At 34.8% G+C, this 27570-nt stretch overlaps 3 protein-coding genes across 22 annotated transcripts in view; 2 read left to right on the top strand and 1 right to left on the bottom strand.

Moving 5' to 3' along the window:
• LOC128214681 (protein phosphatase 1 regulatory subunit 42-like) overlaps positions 1-4116 on the bottom strand; it is a 34093-nt gene extending 29977 nt beyond the window's left edge. For 9 of the 20 annotated variants that reach the window (XM_052921274.1, XM_052921277.1, XM_052921282.1 and 6 more), the window contains exons 1-4: positions 3883-4114; positions 2712-2847; positions 2177-2346; positions 1626-1764 (exon numbers count right to left, since the gene is read on the bottom strand). In XM_052921274.1, the coding sequence (XP_052777234.1) occupies positions 1626-1764; positions 2177-2346; positions 2712-2846 (444 nt within the window). In that variant the 5' untranslated portion in view covers position 2847; positions 3883-4114. Of the gene's footprint in view, positions 1-1625; positions 1765-2176; positions 2347-2711; positions 2848-3882 lie in introns of all 20 variants that reach the window. The other 11 variants (XM_052921276.1, XM_052921292.1, XM_052921294.1 and 8 more) reach the window with 5 other exon arrangements.
• A 3613-nt stretch (positions 4117-7729) lies between these two features.
• Positions 7730-9147, top strand: LOC128215409 (GTPase IMAP family member 9-like). Its single transcript, XM_052922094.1, has 2 exons — positions 7730-7754; positions 8194-9147. The coding sequence occupies exons 1-2, from the start codon at positions 7730-7732 to the stop codon at positions 8940-8942; spliced, it is 774 nt and encodes a 257-aa protein (XP_052778054.1). The 3' UTR covers positions 8943-9147.
• Positions 9148-9554: 407 nt separating this feature from the next.
• On the top strand, positions 9555-27103 carry LOC128214729 (major facilitator superfamily domain-containing protein 1-like). Its single transcript, XM_052921353.1, has 13 exons — positions 9555-9694; positions 10352-10455; positions 11202-11329; positions 11870-11925; positions 12674-12817; positions 14770-14928; positions 16449-16564; positions 17430-17530; positions 18423-18531; positions 18943-19080; positions 19647-19798; positions 21373-21487; positions 22932-27103. Exons 1-13 carry the CDS (start codon positions 9673-9675, stop codon positions 23085-23087), a joined length of 1500 nt encoding a protein of 499 aa, XP_052777313.1. The 5' UTR covers positions 9555-9672; the 3' UTR covers positions 23088-27103.
• The last annotated feature ends 467 nt before the right edge of the window (positions 27104-27570 follow it).

The raw sequence follows: 27570 nt of genomic DNA, 5'->3' as shown, positions 1-27570 counted from the left end.
ATTATCATGATCAATTAAATCTGGAATCAGTAAGTGTGATACTAAAGTCATGTACTTTGGAACAGTTAGTAAATTTCTTTAACTTTATACTGTCTTTATAAATTTAACAAATGAACATAACAACTTAACACAAGAAACATAATAATGGCACATCAGTTGCAAAATGATGCACACCACATCAAGTACATGTAAGTGTAACGGCATTACAGGCAGATACGTAATTACTGAAATAACATAAGCGACATCGATTCAACAACCACAATCGATTGTTGACGACATAACATTGTCAGCTATGATTTATTGATTGCACTCTCTAATCGTTTCATCAATACATATTGCTATCATCAAAAAACTAACTCAAGAGAATCTTTGTACTATTTGGTAACTTAAAGAATGATATACGTATGGAACGCTCAATCAAGAATCAAGATTTTAAAAAAGTAATAACCCTGGAATATCATCCTCAGTAACCAGGATATTCATCATGTTTAAATCAATATACAGTGAAACTGCGTTCCTTCGAACAAGCGGTCGGTCGAGAACCGGCGTTCCCTCGAGGTCGGAGCTTGGTCCCAAACTTTTTTCCTTCTATTTTCATATAAAATATACCCACGCTGCCTCGAAACCTAATTATGTTGAGCAGTCGAGCAATATCCTCGGTCCCAAGTACCCAAATCGTGCACAAAACCTTATGGCTCCCTCGAGGTCATAATTTCACACTTTTTCCTGAACGCGTGTTCCGAAATAAACAAACAATAGCCAGGTGTTAAAATTTTCGCAAGTTGTAAAATTTACAATGACAGTTGAAAGGCAATTTGATAAGGTGTGAAAAACCGTTTATCACTGTTAATGCATGACCGATATTAGTTGATATGGGCATTTGAGATGATAATTATGAGAAGTTAATGACGAGAAGTTAATTGTGAGAAATTTAGATGAGTAATAAAAACATGATTAAAACACTACCATATCGATCCAACATATCTGAAAAGAATTCCTTCTTGTCACTTTGCTTTGCAATATGGCAAATGATAAAGAACTTAGGTTCTTTGAATTCACTGCCGATGCTGACCGTGATCTTCAGATGCTCTGTACGCTGTCACGTCACATTACGATTGAACAGTTCCGCGAAACTGACAAGATGCGCCAATCAACAATCATTGATTTTGCGAAACTTAAATCTGACTAATGCCACAATATGTACTGTCATTCAAATGTTGCTTGTTACGAAAATGTGCTTTTTTGTTAAAATAAACATTTCTATTTATTCATTATTGTTTGTTTTTTTCTTTTGCGTTTTACATTTAGTTTATGACAGCCTTTGAACATATTAGCGATTTCCACAACGCAACACATAATCGGTGTCTTAGTAAACAGTCTGTTTGAAGACTTCAAACTTAAAATACAATGAAAGATATTTCATATCAAACTGGAAAATTGAAAATCGGATCGCTCGAAACATCGGTTCCCTCGAGGTATTGGCTCGGTCCCTGGCGACCTCGAGCGATCGCAGTTTTACTGTAATACTATTAAGTAGAGTAAACACAATAAAAACATGTGTTCTAATGATTAATTTATAAAACCTGGGAAGGTCAGAAAATTGATAAATATTCCAGACAACTCACAGATATGGCTTTTAAAGAACGTGGGTCAAAGAGAAGTTTTTCGCCCGGCGGTAGGGACTGGTTTTCCAGATGAAGCTCTTGTAGTTTCTCCAGCTTCTCCAGCCCTTCTACAACTGTTATACTGTTCCCACCCAGGTACCTAGAAAAGCAAGTTAAGTAAATATAGCGATTAAATGAAACAATGATCAAGAACATTTGAAAATTGATACTACCATTATACAGTTCCTGCCCATATACCTAGTACTGCTAGAAAGGCAGGTAATGTAAATATAGCAATAAAACGATGATCCAGTAATTTAAAATATAAGTGCCATCTAAAACGCTGAGAAAAGCACATGGCAAACACCAAAATTATCTGCCAATTTCAAGAAAAGGGACACATTAAGATAGCTGCTTAAGTTTTAATTTAAGTTGTTTGCATGCAAATACACAAAAAATAAAAGGTGGAAATAAAAGTTCTTTCCTTATTTACTAAACTAACAAATAAAACTCTTTGCTCAAAATCTTGCATGTTATTTAAATTTTAATTTCATATAACTGCAACAACTCACAATTTTGTAAGTCTGTGAAGGTGTTGTAGACCCTCTACTCGACTGATATGATTATTCTGTAGATACAGCATTGTCAGAAACTGGTTGTGGTGGAGGGCTGGGATCGACGTCAGCTGGTTGTCATACAGATAAAGGACGGACAGGTTCCTACACATTGACATGTCTTCTCCCTGTAATTTTTTTAAACAGACCAGTTAATTATTACTTAAGAGCAAAGTTTCTTATATATATGGTTCAAATTATTTCCGAAAATTATAATGATGTATTACTAGTACTTTATTACAATCTTAAAATTATCATTTAGTTTAACAAATCAATACACACTTCAGAAATACAACTTCAAAGCCTTCCATAAAGCAAATCACATAAAATATGACTGATGATCAATATAAAGATCTCGATCCTCAATTGTAACAGATTGTTGCACAGTTGTAAAAATGGAAGTCAAGGGATAAGAAATAATATGAATACTTTTTTTCGACCATCTCTTTTTGCCAAAATATGATGTCATAAAAGAAACAGTAAAAACACTCACAACTTCGTCAATGCACTTGTTCTCTAGATAAAGATGAGTAAGCCTCTTCAAGTAATGGTTCATCGTTTCATCTCTCTTTTTCTTTGTGTACCCCGAGGTTCCCCTCGCTATCAAATCAATTGTCAGCTTCACCATTCTGAAAATAAGAATGCACGTTCAAATAGAAAAATGGGAAGCAGGTTTTTTGGCTTAGCAGAAGGCTTATATAAATGAGATTGTACTCAGCAACTTAATGCTGCTCCAAGTGAAAATCTAAGATATCAACATTTTGCCTGTACATTTTACAATGATATGCCCTGTCAGGAGCTCACACATTTGACTGGCCAGCACACTTGCATAGTGTTCTATCAATATCAGGTAATTAGATCCCAATTGAAAGATTGAGATGATCAGATCACCTGAAAAGTAAATCCTGGGAGGAAAAGTGCACTCCAACCCACAAGAAGGGCTCCCACCCACAATTGTTAGAACACTAGCATGGGGCTCTAACCAACAGAGCTAACCAGGTTCATATCAACACACAATACTTCCACACCCCTTGAACCTTTTAGGCCGATCCAGGCACTCTAGTGTTTCATTTCTGACATCAATGAAGTTAACCTGGGGGGAAAAGTGCACCCAGTGTGGGGCTCAAACCAACAACTACTGGAAAACTAGAATGGCATTGTTACCAACTGTGCTAACCAGATGGCTAGTTCTTACCCATACACACACTACACTTGTTCCATAACCAGATTTTTAAACTTTGAAGCACAAGAACAATGCAAGATATAGAATTTTAAAAACACCATTACAACAATGTCAATGGTGCGACAACAATGCCAATGGCGCAAATGCACAACATGATAGTGTTTATGGCAAAGCGTTTTTCCCCTTTTTCCTTTATGGTTGCATGGATCCCCCAAAGGAGACTGACAGCCTGGACTAAGATGATAATCATATCCAAAGATAATCAGACCAGCCTTATACCTGGACAAGTGTTAACTCTATGGCATCTATATTGCCTTATTTTTACAGGCAGAAATGCCACAGCGTTAGACACTTCAAACTAATTAATTTCAGTTTTGACAGGTAATATCTTCCAGTTTTTGTTGGAACTTGGATATTGCAGATAAACATTATGTGCATTTCATTTTTATTATAAATGTGTAAATACTGAAAATACACTTACTTATTGCATTCACTTTCAACAAAATAAATGCAAACTTCTGAGTAAATCTTGTTTACCCATGACCGACTAGCATCTGCCGGAAATAAAGATGCCAAAAAAGTAGATCTTCAAATCGTTCCTTTGATTGAATACTTTGATGATAAAACACTGAATATGTAATTGAATATTACTCATTCAATTAATATACATTAAGTAAACTATAACGTCCTTTGCTGACAAAATGGTGTAAACAAAGTTTTGCACAGCGTGCAATAATACATGCTAATTTTCACGCAACACGTGCGAAGTTGCTAGGGAAAACAAAACGGTGTGCCGAAGATTTAACCAAGGAAAATCAATCCTAAAGGTTACAGACGACTATATTTATAAAGTAGCTAATTATAATAGTTGGCTGCGTATTTTATTTTAATTTTTTGCTCAGATGACAATATTTATTTATTTAGAGGTGACACTGTTAGAGTAGTCAGTCTCATCGTCCCACTAATACAAAACCAATTATGTTATATACAATTTGCATAGTCAACGTATTTATTATTTGCCCGATGGGAAATAAAAAATAAAAATAAGTGTTATGATAGTTATTAAATTGAATACGAATCTAGTTTCAGATTACATATTGCATTTTAATGAGTTGGATAAATTTTGAAGCTACACTGGCCAAAGGGCTATGAAATTGAAGCAATGTCAGTCATAGGTCGCATGGAATTCGTGCTTGCGTGAATACGAGTCTCTTCTCCGAGAAAATGTATGTATATGTAGGCGAAGAACATTTTGCCAGTTGGATGATTTATTTGTCAAACGATAGTCTGTTTTATTTAATACTGCCATTTATAATTGCTCTTGTCTAATCCAGCGTACCATACTTGTTACCGCACTCGGTGTATCGCCAAACTAATGGGTCAGATTTCGGCTTACGAAGATGCGTACCTTTTTCATAGAACTACTCTTCTATACAGCCGAAACATTGTCCTTTCTTCTTTTTAAGCACATACCTTAAGATCAATTCGAGTTTAAAAAAACATAATCCAAATAGTATGGTATGATTCGGATACATGACCACTCGATTTCGTGAGCCACGAGGCGAAGTGGCGGAAAGAAATTATTTATCTAGACTTTTAGCAAAACTTACGGGGAATTAACTTTTTTTGGTAATTGAGCATTTTAAAAGGTGTTTGTATTGTACCATTCGTGTTAATTGTTCATCTCATTCTGTCCCGTTAATACCTTTTTTTATTATCGGATTTATCACCAAAGTTCAGCGGCTCTGTAATCCAATGTCATATTTGAGACATACTTCTCAATACCCCTGATAGAATTGGTTCCGCTAGGTGTTTTGAGCACGTGCCAACATCATGCTGCCCCTTTGATGACAAGTTTTTCTTTCGGCGAATTAACTCGTTAATCCGGGTTTGAAAATATGACGTGCTGCCCTTTCTTCTTCCCACGTGCCTTGTCATTTGACATCTTATTGTGTATTTATGTAATAGGCAGACGACTTTTGTTTTCATAATCGGTAAATCTCCTTATTCGATAATTGGGTAGCGTAACAGACAGTTTTTGGAACACCGACAGTAGGTGGAGCTATCGAACGTCAGCCAATCAGAATGTATATTGAAAACTCTGTCATTGAATGATGAAAGTTCGTGAAATGCGATAGGAAAAGTGAAGGGATGATGAAAAATGTTGTGACTTTGTAAGAAAAGTAAACTGAACGAAGACTTTAAACAAATATAACTTCACTATTTCTTCACCATTTTAAATGAAACATAGCGCTGTCTGAGCCGCTTACGGAGCCGCGCCTTCGGTCTTTAACCAGAGTTTGATTGAGAGTTTATGCACCAGTCAATGGTAACCACGACCCCCAGGTCCGGGGATATACCGGGGATAGCCGGGGGAATGGGCCGTGTATTTACCTTTCAGGTTGCCCCGCGGTGCCGTCCAAATGCGGTGGTTTTGTCTTTGCTTTAAATACAGGGAATGGGCCTTACCTAGGGTCCCTGGGGTGCGGGGGCATTTGGCGGGGATTTTACCATCTGTTCGTCCCCGCAGGGTGGGGATTTTAGTCGGGGTTTGCTGGACCGAAAGTCAACGTCCCCGCTAGTCCCCGGACCTTGGGGGCCGTGCATGGTTACAATTGACTGGTGCATTAGTTTCTTAAAACACTTCGACAAACCTTTTCACAAAACGGCCGTCTGGCGCAGCACTGTCACAACATTATTTTGGAAACAAAGATTTGTCGAAGTGTTTGGTGAAACTAATCGCCTAAACAATCGCCGACAGAGAAAAACGACGGCGGGGCTCTTTAAGCGGCATATAGACTGCCCTATGTTTCATTTAAGACGGTGTGGTAAAGAAAAGTTATGTTTGTTAAAATTATTCATTTTAAGCAAAATGTTGCCTTCCGGTGTAGCATATATGACGTAATTTATTACGTAGTATACACACTCTGTAATACAGGCTAAGCCAAAACTCATTTTAGCAGTATGTAATTTAACAAACTATACATACACTGTTTTAGTACATTATGTATATCTATTATGTATATAGTATAGACTAAACCCGCTTTCAAACAATAACATTTCACTATCAAAGTTCCGCTTTCTGCATAACGTCTCATTTGTATGACTTCATTGCTTTTAAAACAAAGCCATGAGTCGAGCACATAATACAAACCTGTCTGAATTATTTAGCTCAGATTTCATATTAAAGGCAAATACACTATTTTGAGTTGTGTATTTAAGAATTGATTTCTTAATTTTCGTACGATCATGAATGCAGTATGAACGCTCGGCTGCTATTTTGCTCGGCTGCGATTTTGCAACTTCAAAAGCGCACTAACGCTTCTTGATTTTTTTTTATATCACGGCCGAACGTTTATACTGCATGAGCGCGAACAATAAGAGTCAGTCCTTATTTTTACATTTCCCCATTTTCATTACTTTTTTGTGTGGTAATAATGATTTTGGTTTGATGATTTTCGCGTTTATTAAGAACATTGTTGATATTTTTTTATATTCGTGATTTGATTATGCATGACCCTGGGCTAGTATTCAATATTGGTTTTAATTGGATCTAAGAACGATTTAGCTAATCGGATAACTGTTATTATAAACTAACCAATAGAGTGAATGAAGTCAATTATGTATGACCGACCATAAGATTAACTTAATTTGAATATTGAACACCACCCCAGGTGTTTCTTGCGAAACTTCGCCTACAGGGGTCACGAAAGGTCGACCGCTCCATGCAAAATAAGCGACAATTTTATCGTACAGAAAATCAAGTGCAAATGTTTATATTAGTTCATACATGTATTTACGAATAAAAGAAGATATAGATTACTGGCTGAATTAGACCTATTGAACACTTCTTATTAAAAGTCTGACTTATAACGAAACATACCGACAAAATGGAAAACTTTGTTTACACGACCTACAAACTTGAACAAAAATTGAATGTTCACAACTTTCACTCAAATGTTTACAAATTTCATAAAAGCTTCTGCAATGAACTGTCATCATGTTGAAGTGGATACGGAACCGTCTTCTGGTAGCCAATCATAACAACTCGGCCATCTCCGGCAAGCTTCGAGAAAGGCAATGACCGATGTATTCCGATTCACTATCTACTCGTTTTGATCCCTGTTGCCGACTGTTAGTTTTTGTTTTAACTTATAATTTTTATTTCTATTTCGATTAATTAAATTTACATCATATTACAAGTTTTCACATTAATAAGTTATAAAAAAACACCACACACCCAATCATATAGTCGAGATTTGATTTAATCAAAATTACGGATAATGGGTCTTTAAATCATTCGCAAGATATCTAAATCATTTAAATAAATGGAGGAAATAAAGAAACCAAACAGTAACCAGCTTTTATTTATTATTAGTATCTGTTTATAAGTAAATGTGCAAACAGACAGACTGTCTTAAACAACATGTTTAAAAAACAATTATCAGTTTAAAGGCATTTTCGTACTAAGCTATAAATTTGATAGTCTGATAGGTTTTCATGATTTGCAGCGGAAAAAAATGTTATATGAATTTTTAGCAAATCAACAAGTAGTGTACATGCAAACTTCTTAAGCTGTAAAACTTTGTATTACATTGATTTTCTTTATCATGCCTGTCGGTATTTTGTCACTGTACCCGGTGGTAAAATTGCCTGAATTTGGTATTTCCGTCATGTTGTTTACCATATTGCCTGTATATGTTATTACACGTCTGTTGTACATAACGATATGTTACCGTGACAAAATAAAAAGTGAATGTGTGAATAAATGATAAAATAACACATATTACAGATTATCGGCTGCTTCTGGTAGGCAGGACGGGGGCGGGGAAAAGTTCGACCGGAAACACAATCCTCGGATGGACGGCCTTCGCCTCATCAGCGGGCCTGGGATCGGTCACAGCGAAAGTGACGTCAGCAGAGGGGGAAGTGGATGGCCGTAGAGTAGTTGTGGTCGACACCCCGGGATTTTTCGACACCGGGAGCGGAAACAAGCTCCTGTCGACGCAGCTTGTGCGCATGTACGCGGCGCTTGCTCCCGGTTTTCATGCGCTTATTTACGTCATGTCGCCTGAAAGATTTACAAGAGAGTGCATTAAAACGAAAAATTTGTTCTTTAAAGTGTTTGGTCCCAGTGTCGCTCGATTTACGATTATAGTCTTGACGGGAAAAGACAAAACAGACGCAGAAAACATCTCACTGCAAGGTTTAGTCTCCAGTGGAAACGCAGAATTTCAAGCGTTCCTACAACAATGTGTTGGTCGTATATTTGCTTTAAACAACAAAGCCTCGGAAAATGAAAGGGCATTTCAAGTTTCTGAACTTTTTAAGATAATCACGGAGATCCAGAAGATGTCTGGAGGTCACTATTTCACAAATCTCCAGTTTCAAACAATGAAATTGTACCGGCGACTGGGTCTCCTTCGCGGTGAACAAAATGTCAAAAGGCGCGCCAGTGTCTCTTCCGGCGGATATCGGACAGGTATGGCGTCGAAGAACAGAGCGTCTGGGGTCCCCAGAGTGCTGAGAACCGGAAGTTAACGGTAACCATGAAGCTTCTGGAGAACCGCGAGTTCAATGACCTGCACGTGACCGAAGCAGACGACAGTGAAAATCTAGACGACACGGTAGCGACGGCTGGTGGAAAACCATCGGACGATAAATTAGAAGAACTGAGGAATCCTACGTATTTTGAAAAATTGGTGGCGTTTTTCTCAAGACTATTCGGAACGTTTTTCAAATCAATAGACGTTACGGACTAACAGCAACATGTCAAGCATTAATTATATATTGAATAATGTTTCAATGTTTTATGATATAAAATATGTATCATGAAATTGTGAATAAATGGAATAATATTCAGTAAATGTATGTATAACGTCACCTGAGATTAAACATCGATTTCCATTGCATATATGTTTGTGTGGGTCGGGTAGTAAAGGCGGACACCCTGATACCATTTAAATACAAGGTCCACGACAAAAACAACAGTCATAATGCTTTATTATTTTGTGTGTGTGTTGTCTTGTCGTCTGCTGTTTGTTGAAGTGGGGTGGTTTTTATCTCAATGTACCGTTTCCTATATATTGTTCACAACCCTGTGACGGTGAAATCGCATGAATGGCATTAAGTCTTTTCTATAGTAGTATGTAACCATGATCGATTAAAAATCAAGTGCGCGATAGTTCATAGACCAAAAACTTCAGAAGATATTTAAACTTAACGAGATTCTTTAGCTTTATTATTAAGTTTTTGCCATTGAAGAAAAATCATGGCTCTACAAGCCTCTGACAGTAAGTTCTTTTTTTTTTGGATTTACAAGACACAAGAAAAATTCATAAATAATATCTACACTTAATTTCCGGATACACATTTTCGGACTATTCATCTTTAAAAGCAGATTGTAACGGATCTGGTGGGGATGTAACCATTGGCAGCTGATTTTGGAGAATAAGATGCACAGTCTTCTGCGTTGTGCTAAAGTGTACTGTCAGACAAATAATGTATCGGTGCGTGTGCCGCTAATTAACATTTCAGAAAGAGCGGTGACTAATTCGGAGTTCAATTTGCTTGACCTTTGAAATGAAGGCTAACAGGCAGCATGAGTCATTTGTGTTGGTAGCAATATGTAACAGACTGTACAAATATGCTTTATATGCTATACATTGGAAATCAAACTAATGGACCCTCGGACTCAATATTCTTAAGGACACGGTCTAGCTCAAAATGAGACTGCTGCCGCTACAATGACACAAAACACAGTTATACATTCTAGCACTTAAGTTTTTCTGTCTGAACAGAACTCATTACCCAGTTTTAATACATTGCAAAGTTCCATGAAACTTGCCAAAGTTTTGACTTGTATCATGTCAGATAAAAAAGTTTCATCTGCATTAAATAAATGGTTGTTCATCCAACAGGTGTTAAAAAATGTTAAAGTATGTTTTCAGGAGTGTTCCGGTTTATAGTCCTGTTTTTCAACTGCCTGCTCACGTTTGGCTCCTACTTCTGCTTCGATATGCCAAGTGTACTCCAGGATACGTTCACCAACCCGGTATGTACAAATAGTTTTAGGGTCTTATGAAATATTAAGTTTTGAGGCATAAATATATCATTCAACAGACTGTTTCTTGCATATGCATATATAATGTATTTTATATTTTTTCTCAAAACTATATCTTTATGAAATTAGTGATTTCTAAGGTCATTATTATAGAAATTGATTTTCACCCATGGGAACTAGTTTTGATCATTCAATGATTTGGATTTCACCCATTAACAGTTTTGAGAGTTAGTTTAAATGCTATTTATTTTATGAAAATGTCTTAAGCAACAAATATTATACAGATATCATCGTAAGGATTCAGGAGATAGCTGAAAGCTAATATATTTACCTCTCTTCTTTTCTGAATGTTGCAATGAATAGTATTTACAGTTAATTAACATCTTCTAATTTATCAAATTGAAATTGTGAATTACGCTTCATTTCATTCTCATGGTAAATATTTTAGCTTATGGCAGTAATAAAATGTTTAAGAAATAGTAATTGACTGGTACATGTAGATTGGAGAGAATAGGGAAGAAAATTGTGAACATTCAATAAATAAAAAATGAGAGTATACATGTAAGTGTGTGAACTGGCCTGTACTGAAGATAGCCTATTCCATTAGTGTTTTGCATCCAAAACAAATATTTCACAAATATTGATTGGAGTAAAAATTGCTTAATTGATCTAAGATGTTATATTCTTTTTTAGCTTAAATATTACCATGTTACTCATGTCTGTATTATTGCTTCCAGGTTCACCAGAACTGCACAGATGGGAATAAGACCATGAACATCACTCCCCACTGCAATGTGACGTGTGACGACTGTCTTGAGATGTCTCCGGACAACTACAACCTGCTCTATGCCATATATGCCTGGACGTAAATACCCTTCCCTTACAGCTATTTTCAAGATAAAGTGCTGTTTGTTGCAATTTTCTGTAGTCACTTAAATACATTTTTAGGAAATGCTTTACACAATCTATGACTGAATTTAAATATCCTTCTCTTAATAACAGCTATATATTAACTATTAGTTATTATTGTAGTGAGCTCATTAAGTTTAAACTATGCACAGTGCTTCAATGTTTTGATGACTTGATATGAGCACCATTTTGTACAAATAGAGTTTGTGATTTATCTAAAACAGAGAAAACTCTCTGAATTTGTCAGTTACAAAACTGGTAGCTGTTTTTTATTGACAAATGTCACCACACAAATGAAGCAACTTCTGTCCAGAAAGCTAATTTGAGTTTCAATACACACACACTCTTATCAGATAAAAGTTTAACTGTGAGGAAGAACAAAGCTTCTACCAATGTTCTCCAGTGGAACATAATACTGTGATCATATTAATAATTTCTTCAGTTACAGTTTTGAGAACTATGCAAATAGAGTTTAATTTACCTCCGTTTTTTTCAGAAATGCTGTTGTTGTGATTGGCGCTGGGTTCCTTATAGACAAACTAGGGAACAGAAGTAAGTTCCACCTGCTTACCAGAGAGGTAATGCCATGAAAGGACAGGGTGCAGGACCCTTCTTACAACTATTACTGCTTAGAACCCCCCCCCCCCCCCCCCCCCCCCCCCCCGATTATATTCAAAGATAGAACTGCACATTGTTTTTGCAGACATATGAGCAGACTGTGCAGTGAAGTTCACCCTGTCTATGATACAAGTCAACACACACACGCTGCAAAGACTGTATCATTACATGTTCTGATAAATGTGCATCTGCTCATGTCATCTTAGGCCCCTGCCCATTAATTTTGAAATGAAAGGTGTTAATGCAGGTACTGCTTAAAGGCTGGATCACTGTTCTTTTGACAAACGTGATTTTGCAGCAGGATAAAATAAATCCTGCTGACCCATGTTGATACCCATTTAGACCCTGATGACCGGCATATTCACACTGGTCCTGAAAAACAACCTTAAAACTATTCTGAGTCTCCTGAAGATAGATGGTAGCCAAAACCTTACCCCCTTTTTTGGTCTAAGGTCAAGATAATGGTCAACAGAGTTGTGAAAACTGTGTCCATACAAGAACTGTTTTAAGATCCAGTAATATGTGCCTGTTTTAGGATAAAAGTATCAAATATAAAGGCCATTGCCATTATCACTGCATGTCACCTTAAAACACCTTAAAGCACGAATTGCAACCAATTAAAGTTTTTGCACCGCACAAGGTGTAGATCGGATAATGTGTGTACATACATCTTGTTTTACAGTTGGGCTTTTTCTGTTCTCCTTCCTATGTGTGTTGGGCTCGTCCACATTTGCGGCTGGGGCGATGTTGAAGGGCACATCAGCAATGTTGCCTGTCATGTTGCTGGGTCGACTGTTGTTTGGCTCTGGAAATGGCTCCCTAACAAGTGAGTTGTCTGATTGATTGGTGTAACGTTGATTTGTTGACCTTGTTAGGCCTAAAAAAAACAGGTTTATTTCTGGTTACCTGACTAGCCCTATTTCTTTAGCATGGACTTAAATATTACCAAAATGAACCACTTGCAAAAGCAATGTGACATCTGATACATATTATTCGAAAATATTTTACTTTCTTCACCACTAGAATTTTTCAGCACCAGATGGTGCATTAGTTCTTTGTTCAATATGTCAACGAACACTGCTCTTTTGACAATAATTTAAACATACCCTATCCCACAATTTTGTTTTGGGCATGATATCAGAAACAAATCTTTTTGAGCATAACAATCTACATTCACTTGTATGCTCTGTATTAAATATGCAAAATAAAAAGATCAGTTTGAAAAATAAAAGTTTCTGTACTTTTCAAACCCTTTGAAGACAATAACTTTGAGATATTCTTAAATATTGATGTTTGTAATAGTGCAAGGTAAAATATTAATTTATTGTTCCATCATTACCTTGGTTTAACATGCATTATTAGTTTTTAAACATATGGGTGCTTTTCAAAATAATGAGGCTTTTTCTTTTATCTCTCCGTACTTTTATTTCTTTCACTTTTGGAAAGTGCATTACCTTGGTTTAACATCAGGGGTCGACAGTAACCATTTTTCCAAGGGATCCCGAAGGGACACCAACATTTGAAATCAGGTGTCCCTTCCTGAAATTAGGAGTCCCTTCCACATTTTACATTTTTTTCATTGTTGAGCCTGTTTTAATATTAAATTCAACATCCTTTTACTTTTCAATTTGTAATGCAAGTATACACCACCATATTATACATGTTTTCAGCAGCATGTAATGACAGGTTAGTAGCACTGAATGGCAGTGAGGTATATTTTGGTCTCTAAGTTGGTAGATTGAGTTCAAAAGCGGGAGAATGTCTAAGTCCCTTTTGTTTTCAGTCAAAAACAGAGATGGATACAATGTAAACAAAAACTTGATGTTATTACTATTTTTAGATTTTTGGAAAATACGCATAAAATACATCATGGTTCAGGGTCTTGTCAAATGTCGGTGCTTTTCATTAAGAAACTGTAGGAATATTACATCTGGCTTGTGAAAACTCCAATCAATATATTAGTAGAGCTGTTGATAAATCAATCAGACTGCCCATCAGTCGTAGTGCATACTGGAAGAGCAGACGACCAAAAATTGTGTATACATGTTAATTTTCGCGCCAAAAAGTCATAAAATTTTATAAATTGATTGAATTAATGAATAAAACCCTGCAAATTTTATTTCATTATTTTTTTATCAAAGCATAAAATATATGTCTTTAAAATTAACAAAGAATATTGATAAGTTGAATGCCAATTTAAACACAGAATGCTGAATGTGGACTGCTATTCTTTTGTGTCGTAAATGTTACTGTAAATACTCAAAGGTCGTATCATATTATATAAAAGGTATCACCAGAGTTGGCATCTTTTTGGGCGGTTCTGACACATAAGCAAAACAATTCCACATAAGTATTTTACCGATAATTAATCTCTGTCAGCTCTGACCTTGTTTAAAATGTAAACAACTAAACGGAAGCGTTAACCTGCATGCGCCTTGTGAAATGACCTGTTTATTTATAGATTCATGACGTAACGGAATACCGGACTTAGAAGTTCAGGTGTCCCTCCTGAATAATTGGTGTCCTCGGGATCCCGGGACCCCGTTAGTGTCGAACACTGTTAACATTACTAGTTTTGAAACATATATATACTTGTCAAGGCATGATTTTGCTGAACATAAACACTTATCACAATTGAATTGACATTCAAAATATAAATATCTCCCTCAGCAATTGAGGATAAAATTAAAATTGGAGCCTGCTTTTTTTTTCATACGCCATTTGATACATGTATTACTTGAGTACTCTCACCTTTGACCATATCATGATGTGTTCCAGTTGTACAGAACAGACTGACAGCGTACTGGTTCAGGAACAAGGAGCTTGCCCTGGCTTTCGGTATCACGCTGGCGTTCTCTCGTCTCGGCAGTGTGCTCAACTTCTTCCTCACTCAGAACTTTGAGGCGACTTACGGACTCAACTGGACGCTATGGGGAGGTGGGTGTTGTTAATACCAATCGGCCTAACAAAATTCTTATAAGGCCTTAGTGTAATATATTTTGTCGATCAGTCTCTTATATTGCCTATTAAAATAGAAAATAAAGACACCATTAAAACATTTTTTGGTATTTGATCACATATTTTTATGAACTGCTTGACACATTATATATCTTGACAAAATCAGTGAAACAAAGTATTAAGTAAAATAATTCTACTGGATTACTGAATTGGTGAAGGTAAAGGAAAATGGCTTGAAAATCCTCCATATTTTCAAAGTATTTTTTTAACCCAGACTTGATATTAATTGCTAGTGTTTTAATCTAAAATCAATGATAATTTAACTTGTTTACATTTAATAAAAATATTTTCTTCACTTTAAGCAATGTATTTAATATCCCCCGCTGAATCGAAGGTTTCGGAAGGGGGATATTGTTTTGGCGTTGTCTGTCCGTCCGTCCCTCCATCCGTCGGGAACCATATCTTTGTAGGCAATAATCAGAAAATGTTCAAACTTGGTCAGAATGTTCCCCTTGATCAAATCTTGACCACTTGTAAAAGTGGATTTAATGGGGTCAAAACTAGGTCACTAGGTCAAATCTTAGAAAAATCTTTGGAACAAACTAGAGGCATTATACATGGTCAAACATTCATGAAACTTTATCAAAATGTTTTCCTTGATGAACTCTTGGACATATATAAAACTGAGTCACATATGATCAAAAATTAGGTCACTAGGTCAAATCTAAGAAAAATCTTGTCAGGAACCATATCATGGTAATGATTGGTCAGATTATGTTTAAACTTGGTCAGGATGTACCCCTTGATGAAAGATGGACCGCTTGTAAAAGTGGGTCACATGGGGTCAAAAACTAGGTCACTAGCTCAAATCTTAGAAAAATCTTTTGAACACATAAGAGGCATTATGTATGTTATAATATTCATGAAACGTGATCAGAATGTTTTCCTTGATGAACTCTTTGACATATTTAAAACTGGGTCACATGTGATTTTTTTTTTTTAGAAAACTAGGTCACATGTGATAAAAAATAAGGTCACTAGGTCAAATCTTACAAAAATCTAAATACAAAACTTTTATTTGAAATAATTCCAAACAAACTCAAACTTATATCCACCGTTCAAAACGGTCCATTTCTCTGCAGCCATATTACAATACATGTGAATATATTGTAATATTCCACTTTTCATTTCCAATCCATGAACTTTGCCTAATCAGGCGGGGGATATCATTCAACGAATTTGCTTGTTTATTTTATATTTAACAAATTACTAAGTCGCAAACTATATTTGACTTCATTTTATATTAAGAATTTGAAATTATTGATCTTGAGTAAAAAAGAAAGTAACTATAATAATAATTATTAATGATTCATTTTAAATGGGGGTTTCACAACCCTGATAAGATGTTTTATAACACTTTCCATATTGGGTAAGTGTGTAATTTTTAATACCTATGTAGACTCTTGGAACTGAAATATATTCAAAATTGGGATTTGCAGGTGCAATGTTGTGTGGTCTGGGTTTTACATCGGCCTGCATTGTCAGTTTCCTTGACATCTGGGGCGTGAAACAGCTCGGAGATGCGGACAGTCTCAAGATTGAATCAAAGAAGCTGGTGAGATAGTTATTAATGTCTTGTTTATAGTTATTATTATACCCTGCCAAACCGAAGGATTTGGGAGTGGGATATTGTTTTGGCTTTGTCAATCCATCTGTCCTTACATCTGTACCATTTATTCCTGTCCATTCCTTAATAGGTATTGTCCAGATGATGTTCAAACTTGGTAGAAAAGTTCCCCTTATTTTTTTTTGCTTTACTTAACCATTAAATCGACACTAGCTGGGTACCGATTATCTAATTCTTGTTTCAAAATGTCTTTAAATGAGCCAGCATGCAGAAACAAACTGCCGAAAAAACTCACTTAATAAAACCACTTAAGGAAAAAATGGCACTTTCCTAAGAAATTTTTCAAGTGATTAAAACAGTTTTTATTGACGGTACATGAATGTCAACACATTCATATACATCAAATTTTCAAAAAACTTGCCATGGAGGTTTACCATGCTGAGGGGTAGTCTCACAGTTTCCACATATTGTTCAACATCATGTTATTGCATGGAAGAGCATTATGTCTCTGTCAAAGGCTCTTCTAATGGGCGTGTCATGTTGCAATTTGGTGTCTAGTTTTTCTTTAGTGGCTGCCAGACTTTGGCATATTTCAAAGAATGGTAGCCTGGGAAATAGCAGAAAGATTCTGTCTAGACTACTGTCCAAACAGTCAATATATTTCTTGGTGACCTTTCATCTATAGCATGAAATACACATGCATGTTTGGATTCATAATTGCCACATGGTTTTCATAACATCGCTGTGTTGACAAAAAAATGACACATCCAGTTGGTTTGTGTACTGTAGTAATTATAGAGAGTGACAAACTAATGACACATCCAGATTGTTTTGTTTACTGTTGTTATTATAGAGAGTGACGGACATTCGCTACTTCTCGCTGTCCTACTGGCTGCTGGCTTTGACAATCATGTTCTTCTACAATGGCGTCTTCCCATTCGTAGCGGACTCCAGGTATGTTATTATTACATGCATTTATTCGTAAATGGACAGGTTAAATAAAAGAGGGAAGTAAATATTTTTTGTGCCATCGTGAACTCTCTTTGGAGTTATAGATACCAGTATATTGTAAGCAGATAAATTTTAGAGCAGAATTCAGTGTTCAAACAATATGCTCTTTACAGATCTTAGGTGGCTTGTATCTTCACATTTTTTAGCTACTAGTATCAGTTACACCTTAATATAATGCATAATCAATCAATATTTGCTGTTGGAATTTGAAACCATTTGAAACAAACTTCGATCATAGCTACAACACAGTTTACTAGCAATACTAAAGTCATTTTGGAATTCTTTTGTTCCTATAAATTAACAATGATGCTATAAAAATGAAAGCAAATAACTTAAAATTTCTTCTTTACAGAGATTTCTTTTACTTGCATAACTTGCAGTGTGCGAAATTTATTCCTGAATTTATTTATTTTTTAGAAATTGATAATAGTTATTTTTGGGAAAAAGTGCCTTTTTACATTGGAAATCAGACCAAATTTCGGCCACAAATTAGCCAGTGTATTATTTATCAAAAGGTGAAGTGTTAAATGGGGAAGCCTCTTTACTAAGAAGTCGGGGTTTAAGGCCAGGAGAATGTTTTCACGGACACCAGTACTGGCTGTGACTGACTCTAGAGGGGTTCATCACTATTAAGGGCTATTCCATTTAAACAAATAACCCCCAGGGGGAAGGTACTTTTGAATAATACCTGCCCCCTACAGAAGCAATTAAACCATTTTGGGGTCCAAATTTGTGAAAAAAGACATCCACCCATATACTAAGAAAATAATTGCCTTCCCCCTGTGGGTTATATGTTATACTGGGATAGCCCTAAGTTTAAATGATTCCATTTCAGCAAGTTTATCCACACAAAGTACCATATAAAGGACACGACGTCGGCGTATATATCTGGTGCTGTGTACGATGTTTCCATGGTTCTCTCCCCCTTCCTTGGAGGACTTATTGTGAGTTTTGTCCATACCTGGCAGTATAAAGTAGTGAATTTAGGAAGTTGTTTTGAATATTGGGATTGGCTGAAAATCATAGTAAACTATAAATGACATTAATGATTAATTTAATGACTGTGTTTTTACGTAAGGAAACTTTATGAAAGGCATATTTCTTTCACCATTTACAAATAACAGAAACACTCTATTAGCATGGGTAGTTGGGTACGGTTAAGAATGTTACCTGAATTACACCTGAATTACAATTATTTATTACTGGTATTATCATTATTATTTACATTTTACACATTTAAGTCTGTTATTTAAAGGTGATGTAAATATCATTTTGAATTTATTCAAATTGCTTATCGCTGGATTATTATCAAAGCAAAAATCTTGAAACATTATGTTTGTATGCTCTGTTCTTAGGATGTAGTTGGTAAGCGTGGCTACTTAGCGTTGGGTTGTGCGGTGGTCACTATTCCTGTGTTTGGGCTGCTGGCGTTCACGAATGTGTATCCACTGGTAGCTACGCTTTGGCTGGGTATCACCTACAGCTTTGCTGCAGTAAGTCATGACCTTGTTTTGAATATATCTTGCTTTGTTTGTAAGAGAGAAACAATTATAAGCTCAGCTTTGTTTTTATTTATTTCAATATTTCATGTATATAATAGTATTATTATAGTATAACACTTAATTTAGGATTCTGATGTTTGATATATATATGTTGTATAAAATATGTTTAAACTAGTTTGTAAGAGGAGGGAGCAATAAATTAACATGTGATGTGATGCATAACAATTTTGAGAGGGGGGATGTTAGTTTAATTATATGTTCATAAGTACAGGTGATAGGAGATGAAACTTTAACAAAAACAATTCTGAAGTTGTATGAATTTATGATATTCATTTTGCGATATTATAAATTCTGCTTTGTGACACAAAAACCGTTGGTGGTTCTCATCAAATGTCAAGGTCACCTCTCTCTGGTAAAATTTAAGTTCAATAAATCCTTGTTTGAAATTTAGGACAAAAATCACATGTTCTAAGAATTTGAGTGCCATATTTGCTTTTTCTATCTTTCTTTTCAATGAAATAAAACATGAGCTGATCATATTACCTGCCTTTTTGTAGGCTAGTATGTGGCCGTCGATCCCCCTGGTAGTTAGCCAGGCCACAATCGGTACAGCAATGGGACTGACCACTTCCATCCAGATGATCGGAATAGGTATCTCAAACCTCGTCGTCGGCCAGATCCTTGGCAAGGAGAAGGACTCTGATGATCCGTATGTTATGATGAATTTTACTATAGATAACATGCTGGCCCAGATAATATGCAGTGTGATAGTGAAAATATTGGGGATGAAAACTCTGACCCAAGTGAACTATGTTTAGTACATTGGGAAAAAAATGAAATGAAACAATTTATTCCAAGTCCATTTAAAGCTGCACTCTCACAGATTTACCGTTATGACAACTTTTTAGCTCACCTGAGCTATTGTGATCGCCCTGTGTCTGTCGTAGTCGTCGGTCGTCGTCCGTCGTCAACAATACGACTGTAAACACTCGAGAAGTTACAATTTGGGCACAATCTGAATGAAACTTGGTTAGAATGTTGCCCTCAATAAAATCTTGGACGAGTTCGATATTGGGTTATCTGGGGTTAAACTAGGTCACCAGGTCAAATTAAAGGAAAAGCTTGTTAACTCTATAGAGGTCACATTTATGAATGTATCTGCAGGAAACTTGGTCAGAATGTTAATATTTATAATCTGTAGGTCAAGTTCGAATCTGGGTCATGTGCAGTCAAAAACTAGGGTCACCAGGTCAAATTGAAGGAAAAGCTTGTTAACATTCTAGGTCACATTTATGACTGTATCTTCATGAAAGTTGGTCAGAATGTTTATATTAATAATCTTTAAATCAAGTTTAAATCTGGGTCATGTGTGGTCAAAAACTAGGTAACCAGGTCAAATCATAGAAAAAGCTTGTTAGTACTCTAGAGGTCACATTTATGACTGTATGTTCATGAAACTTTGTATGTTCATGAAACTTAGTCAGAATGTATATATTAATTAGCTCTAGGCCAAGTTCGAATCTTGGTCATGTGCGGTCAAATCTAGGTCATCAGGTCAAATTTAAGGAAAAGCTTGTTAACAATCTAGAGGTCACATTTATAACTGTATCTTCATGAAAGTTGGTCAGAATGTTTATACAAACAAAGACAAGTATGCATCCTTTCTAAGGTAGCAGACCACCAGACGGACATTTCAAATTCTCTAAAACTGTAATACCCTCAACTATAATATTTAACATGTAGCATTGAAAACTAGTCCTAAATTGTTTAATTAAGTCCCCTCTTGTTGCACTTTCCATCGCCCTGAATAACACTTATTCCCTCCCCCTGTCACAATTGCCCTCACCCTGTAAACACTTATTACACACTTGAATTCAGTCAGGTGAGCGATACAGGGCCTTCAGGGCCCTCTTGTTTTATTTTTTGTCTTTGAATTAGAATTTTTTTGCGTAACTATCTGCAAACCAGTGATATAAGACTGCTGACAAAAGATCATATCAGATTTTTGTCAGTAGTCTTGTATGACTGGTTTACATACATTTTTGCATAAAATGGCTCATTTCAAGACAAGATAAAAAAGTTGTCAAAAGGTTCAATCTGTGAAAGTGCAGCATTAAGATTAAATTCAATGTTATTTGCGAAGTTTGAGTATTTTAAAAGAACTGTGTATTTTATTGGTCAATACACTGAATGCAATCACTTAGTAGTGCCGATATGTAATATTAGGATAAGTAATATATTGCTTATGAATCCTGATATATTGTTGTTGTATTTTTAAACCAGAGTAAAACAGACGGAGACTTTACATCGCTGGAAGTTTGTGATGATCTTCCTGCTGGGGAACACGCTGGCCTGTGTCGTCACATCACTCTTTCTTAACATCAACGACAGGAGAAAGGTACATACCTAAATTCAATTAGGCTTATGGATTAAAAACATCAAAATTCTTACACTTAAATTGGCTTTAGAAATGTATCAAGCATTTAAAGGGGCTAGACACCAGATGGTTATAAAATCGGTACATACATTATTTCCTCAACACAAGCCTAAAATTGTCAATACGAGCTTTGCAACCAATCATACAATATTTTACAAGATTTATCATTATAAGAATATATACGCATCATCATGTTGCCTGCGATTTTTAGTCTTTGCATAAAGCATTTCATACAGCTTGTGGTAGATCTGACCTGTGGTAAATTCATAAATACAGTACATTGTTGAAGAGGGCCATAAGAAGTTGAAGTATGAAAATAAAGTGATGTTTAAAAATATTGACATTCTTCTGGTTAATAAAAAGCTTATTTTAAGTTAGACAAGAAGATTGAAGAAGTTTCAACAATTACACTCCTATTACTATTTAATACAAATATCATATAATATTTCTAATCTGCTTCAGCATATCCCATGGGTTCTGAGCCAAACTTTGAGAGTTCCCGGCTTTTCTTTTTGGACATTACACTCTAAAAGGCATCTTTAAGAATATTACCATACATTGTATATGTAATAAATGTGTCCTTCTTTATATATAGTCTATGTAAAATTACATACAGGTGCAGAAATACCAATTATATATTCATTTAATGTTAAAATTTGAAGCTGACGACAAAGCAAAATAACACCCCTAAGTGCAAATTCTAAAACTGTGATATCTCTGGTGATGTGCTTGATATGCAAACATGCTTTAAAATATTAACAGGAACTGTACTTTTGATGAAATCTTGCAATGGCAATGTTGTTGCACATATGAAAACAGAATCATTTGATGTCATTAGGTGAGCCATCATGCTCCAAGTCATCAGATAAAAAACTTTATTAAGAAAAATCACCGCAGCGAAATAAAATTAAGCACATTAAGAGAAAATATTTTATTGATTTGTGTAACATATATGGTCAATATAATTAAAACCTCAAGATGCACTCTTACTCCCAAATAAGATTTAACACAATTAATTCAATTGTTTTAATTTACTAAAAAAGGATGAATGCATGTCGAAAACAATGGTTCTTATGAAGAACACCGAGTTTAATTTGAAACGATAGTACCGGTAGATCACAGTAAATCTCTTAGCATTCACCACTCATTTAATATTTTTTTGCGTTTTCAGCTATCAAATACATGGTAACAATTTTGTTATCATTAATATATATATAAAAACATTTAACCAAGAGTCCAAGATTTATGTTTGTTAAACATGTGTATGGATTGATTTTCAATAACAGTGTCTCTTTAAATATTTTGTGTACAATTCCTCGTATGTTTTGAACGGCCCCTAACATTATATTACAGTTATAAATTTATAGAAACACACGGAAGAGAGACATATTTTTCTTTTTTTTAGGGTGGAATTTTGAACCTTAGTCGTCGGGAGAAGGCTGCAGCTATTGGCACAATAAATTCTGTAATCGCGTCCAGTAATGATGCCAGCAATAACTCTTCAGACTCCAGCGATGATGAGAGGGAACCGTTGATAAGGAAAAGGAATGCTATTAATTGATTAACTGGCATTATTGGACAGATATCAAAATGTTTTATTTGAATAAATGTTGTATAGTAAACTAGGGTGCTGTAGTGGACGGTCCATATTCACTTACGTCCTTCGTCTGAGTTTAAGACTCAGACTCAGAAAAGCAAAAATTTAATTTTGTTGATAAATACTGCTACATGAAAAGGTATTAAAAATATATCTACTGGTATGTGTTTCAAATAAAAAAAAATCAACAATCAGGCATACATCTTTTGTTAACATTAGTCATATTATGAATTTTTTTAACCATTAAAGAAATTCTGTTTTCTGAGCCAGGCTCTGAAACTCAGACCTAAGACATTAGTAAATACTCAGGAGTAATGCTGAAATCAGGATTGAAAACTTTTAATTTCAGACTATTGTACCGTTGTATTGATTGATTTTTTTATTGAATATTTGCATCAAAAACAGGATGTACTTAGAAATTAATAAACATGACTTTGGAAACTATTTCAAAAGGGGTCTTAGCCCTTTAACCATAATTTTTGGCATTAACCTCTGAGTATGATACTCGGACAACGCCCCGGCTATTGTCTAGTATCAACAATTATCAGCTTTTAGAACCCCTTGTACAGTAAAATACTTTTGCATTATTCTGATGACTTCTTAATGTAAATAATTAACATTGATTGACTTGCCAAAACCAAGTTTGTGCCAAGTGATATAAAAAGGTTTGTGTAAATAATAAATAATAATTTGCCAAAATAGAAAATAATGTTATATTCATGATCATTATATTTAATCTTTATTGAATTAATTTTCTTTCTTTTTTCATTTTACTATAAAAAAAGAGCTTATTTATATGGTTGTTGTTGTATAAAAATGCTTTTAGTTCTTCTAGTCTTTAACTGTTGCAATAAAAAATAATAGAGCATACAGTCGAAAGCTGTTATGTAAAACTCTTTTATATCTATTTTCTGGTATTGTCGACTCTTTTGTGGTTGAAAATTTAATCATTCTATTTCTATATAAAAACATCCACTTTTTTGTTATTTTATCTGGTAAAAATGTTCGCTATATCAAAGTCATTCTTTAGTCCCTGCTGTTGAATTTCACACATTTCCTTCATTTTTTATGTCATAATAATACAGGTCAAGCTGAAGATGCAAAATTTTTATGACGGTTTGTTGTCATTTTTAGTATTTCGGTTGTGTTGAAGGTTCGTTATCTCGAAGTATTACCCAATATTCTGACAACTTTGACATAATGGGTTTCGACTTTATACTGATTGCTTTTGGTTAGGTTGTGCGAATATTTCCTTAATAGCCACTGCTTTGCCGCAGTGAACCAATCAAAATACATATTAAGTTATAATAGCTTCTTGTTTCTTGAATACTAAATTTTGTCATCTGTTTGAAGGTGTACATTCTCAGCACCCCAGCGTATTCATACCACATATGATGCTGTGGGCAAATTGGCTCAAGAAACACATTTTCCGACGAACAAAATAGTCGATAAAAGAAATAATGAATCTCCTTTGTGAAGAGCTTTTATTAAACTTGACAAAATATTTGATTTTCTGCCTTAAATGATTTTAAACCCATAATCTCATTGGGTCATTTGGAACTGAGATTTCATCCGTAACCTCTCGGCCATTTCTGTACCGCATGACATGTGTCTCATGTGACCAATCAAACGGCTGTATTTCATCTCATTTATTATTTATGAGTATGAGATTTTTAAGCTGATTTGCCTAGGATATCATGTAGGGTATAAATATGCTGAGATGGATGGTGTATACATGTAGCTGAAAGCTTGTATATATTTTATGTCGGTGCAATACTGTAAATATTATATTATTTTGCTGATTTTTTTTGTTGTCTCAAAATAGTGCATATGATATCATAAAAAGATGGAAGTAAAAACTTCTGTGACTTGATAACATTTTATTTTCACTTAAAAAGTTTTTATTAAATAACATGCTGTTCCGAGTTTTAATTCAAAAAGTATTTTTATTTTAGATAGATAAAATACGTATGTAGGTTAATGTGGTTGATATTTTTGAATGTGTGTGATATATTTAAATAAATGTGTGTTATATTTTTGAATGTGTGTGATATATTTATGAAAATGTGTGTGATATTTTTTAATGTGTGTGATATGTATTTAGGTTATGTGTGTGATATTTTTGAATGTATGAAAAATATATTTAGGTTACAGCGTGTGATTTTTTTGAAACCCACATTCATTTATTGCTTATGCAATTATTTATACATTCCAATTGCTTTTGTTTGTGTATAAATAAAGTAATTCAATTTAACTTTATTTGATGACAATTTTATTATCAAGGGGGGATTATCTAGTGTTGTATACAAACATGTTTAAATATCATATCATTTCTCACTTAGGTTAGATATATATTGCCAAGGGCAGAACGAATGACTTGTTTTAAAGTGGACCATAACCTTTCTGACAAGAACTTCAGGTAATCTTCAGTTATGTTATATACAAGCATTATTCCAACAGGAATTATCATTAGATTTTAAACAAGATCACACAGTTATATATACAAGTACAAGATATTTTGTGTGCATATCACAAAACACCATTGGTAGGAATTTCGACCTGGACATTTCATAACACGGTTGAATAATCAGGAATTATATCTGTATATTACACTTATAAATATACAGTTATTATCAATTCATCAACTGGATATCATATTGCCTAGGTAAATATACATGATATATCAATTGGATATCACATTATACAGTTCAGTATATGTGAAATTTCAACTGGACATCACACCATGCAAATAGATATAAGAATTATCAACTTGATATCACACCATAGAATTAGATTAAGGAATTATCACTGGATATCGCAGCACAATGATAAATATACAACAGTTAACAACTGGATATGACTTCACACAGTTAAGTATCAACTGGGTATTTCATCAAACCATTTACATTAAAATCAAGGAAGTTGTAACAATCCTGGTTGTAATTTTCATTTTTTTGCACATTTAGTGGATTGTATATTGCCATATATTTTGTCATATATTTTTGTTTTAAGAATATTTGTGTATGCACCTGTGAATATACTCATGCTATTTGCTGTACTTTGATAATCTTACTATGCATGTTGAGCAAATGAGATTAATTAATTGTGCGCAGTTATATATATATGTGATTGATAGATGTCATTGTAATTATACCCCCACCAAACAAAGGTCAATAACTCATGAAAGGGTTGATGAATTTAAATGAATACAGATTTGAATGAATTGGTAGTTAGGTACACATGTGTAACACCATGAAATACAGGTAATGTTCGACTATGGTTACAAATGTCTATTTTTTATGAAGTTATGGCCCCTTTTTAATCACTCATGAAAGGTTTGATGGAAGTAAATGATTTGTGCTACACATGTTTAACAGCTGAAGATGCAGGTCAAGATCGACTTTGGGTACAAACCACTAATTTTGATCCATTTTAATTTAGAACTTGCCAAAAATACAGCGTTGGAGTCCAGGACAATAACTCTTTAAAGGGTTGATAGATTTTAATAATATTTCGTACATTTTTTCAACCCCATAAAATACAAGTCTGGTTTGACTTTGGTTACAATCCAATATATTTCATGTTATGTCATCTTTTCGACTTTGCATTTGCACACAATAAACACCAGCATCTGGACGATATTAAACTCCTGAAAGTGTTGATGAATTCAAACAATTTCAACACCATAAAATACAGTGCAAATTCAGTTCCTTGAATACAGATGTATGCCCAGGTCTAATTTAAAGGCTCTGTTAATGTGTGTGCTGGGAAGGTTATAATTATACTGTTTATATATTTCCATGTAGGAATTGCAAATTTGTGACTGGTGTAAAGGCATACTGCTCTGTGATATTTTTGAATATATAGTTCAATGCTGATTAAAAGAATGCTTGTGTCTTTATATAAAAGCTATGAAATGCTTTGATTGTATTGTCATTATGTTACAAAGGGATTCCTATTATATAAACCAATGAAATATTTGATTTAGTTTTTATTGCATTTACTTTTAGTGGTAATGTTTATGAAAGATAGAAAATGATGAGAATACAATCCTGTAGTATGGACATGTGTTTGCTTTACATGGGCAGTGAATGTGTTTATTATGCACTAACTTCTGGTACTAGTGAAAGAACGGGGCAGGGGTGGATGTGTAATTCCTTTATACTCGCATCTGGGCAAGGCCAATTTGGCAAGTACTCCAATATGATTGTTAGTCATATTAGGTTTTTGCAGCACAGTGAACAGACAGACTTTAACATGCACCAGTGTATAACACTGTCACAAGGGGATCCCCTTCATTCCTGGAAGACCATTAGTGTTTCTTAAGTGATGCTGTGGGGAATCTAACTTGCGTCCCCTGGATTGACAGACAAGTGTGTTACCACTCGACCATTGATCCGCCACTACAACTGAATTGGTATCCAATTTTCAACTTAAGTTAATCATA

Source organism: Mya arenaria, chromosome 13 (assembly GCF_026914265.1).
Source record: "Mya arenaria isolate MELC-2E11 chromosome 13, ASM2691426v1".
NCBI classification, from domain to species: domain Eukaryota; kingdom Metazoa; phylum Mollusca; class Bivalvia; order Myida; family Myidae; genus Mya; species Mya arenaria.
The sequence above is the reverse complement of the archived record's forward strand: the minus strand, read 5'-3'. Positions and strand labels throughout refer to the sequence as shown.

Coding starts and splice junctions, on each gene's coding strand:
- LOC128215409 (XM_052922094.1), top strand. CDS start 7,730: ATGGAGGAAATAAAGAAACCAAACA. Junction 7,755..8,193: donor GGAAATAAAGAAACCAAACA/GTAACCAGCTTT, acceptor CACATATTACAG/ATTATCGGCTGCTTCTGGTA.
- LOC128214729 (XM_052921353.1), top strand. CDS start 9,673: ATGGCTCTACAAGCCTCTGACA. Junction 16,565..17,429: donor AGATTGAATCAAAGAAGCTG/GTGAGATAGTTA, acceptor TTGTTATTATAG/AGAGTGACGGACATTCGCTA. Junction 17,531..18,422: donor CCATTCGTAGCGGACTCCAG/GTATGTTATTAT, acceptor ATTCCATTTCAG/CAAGTTTATCCACACAAAGT.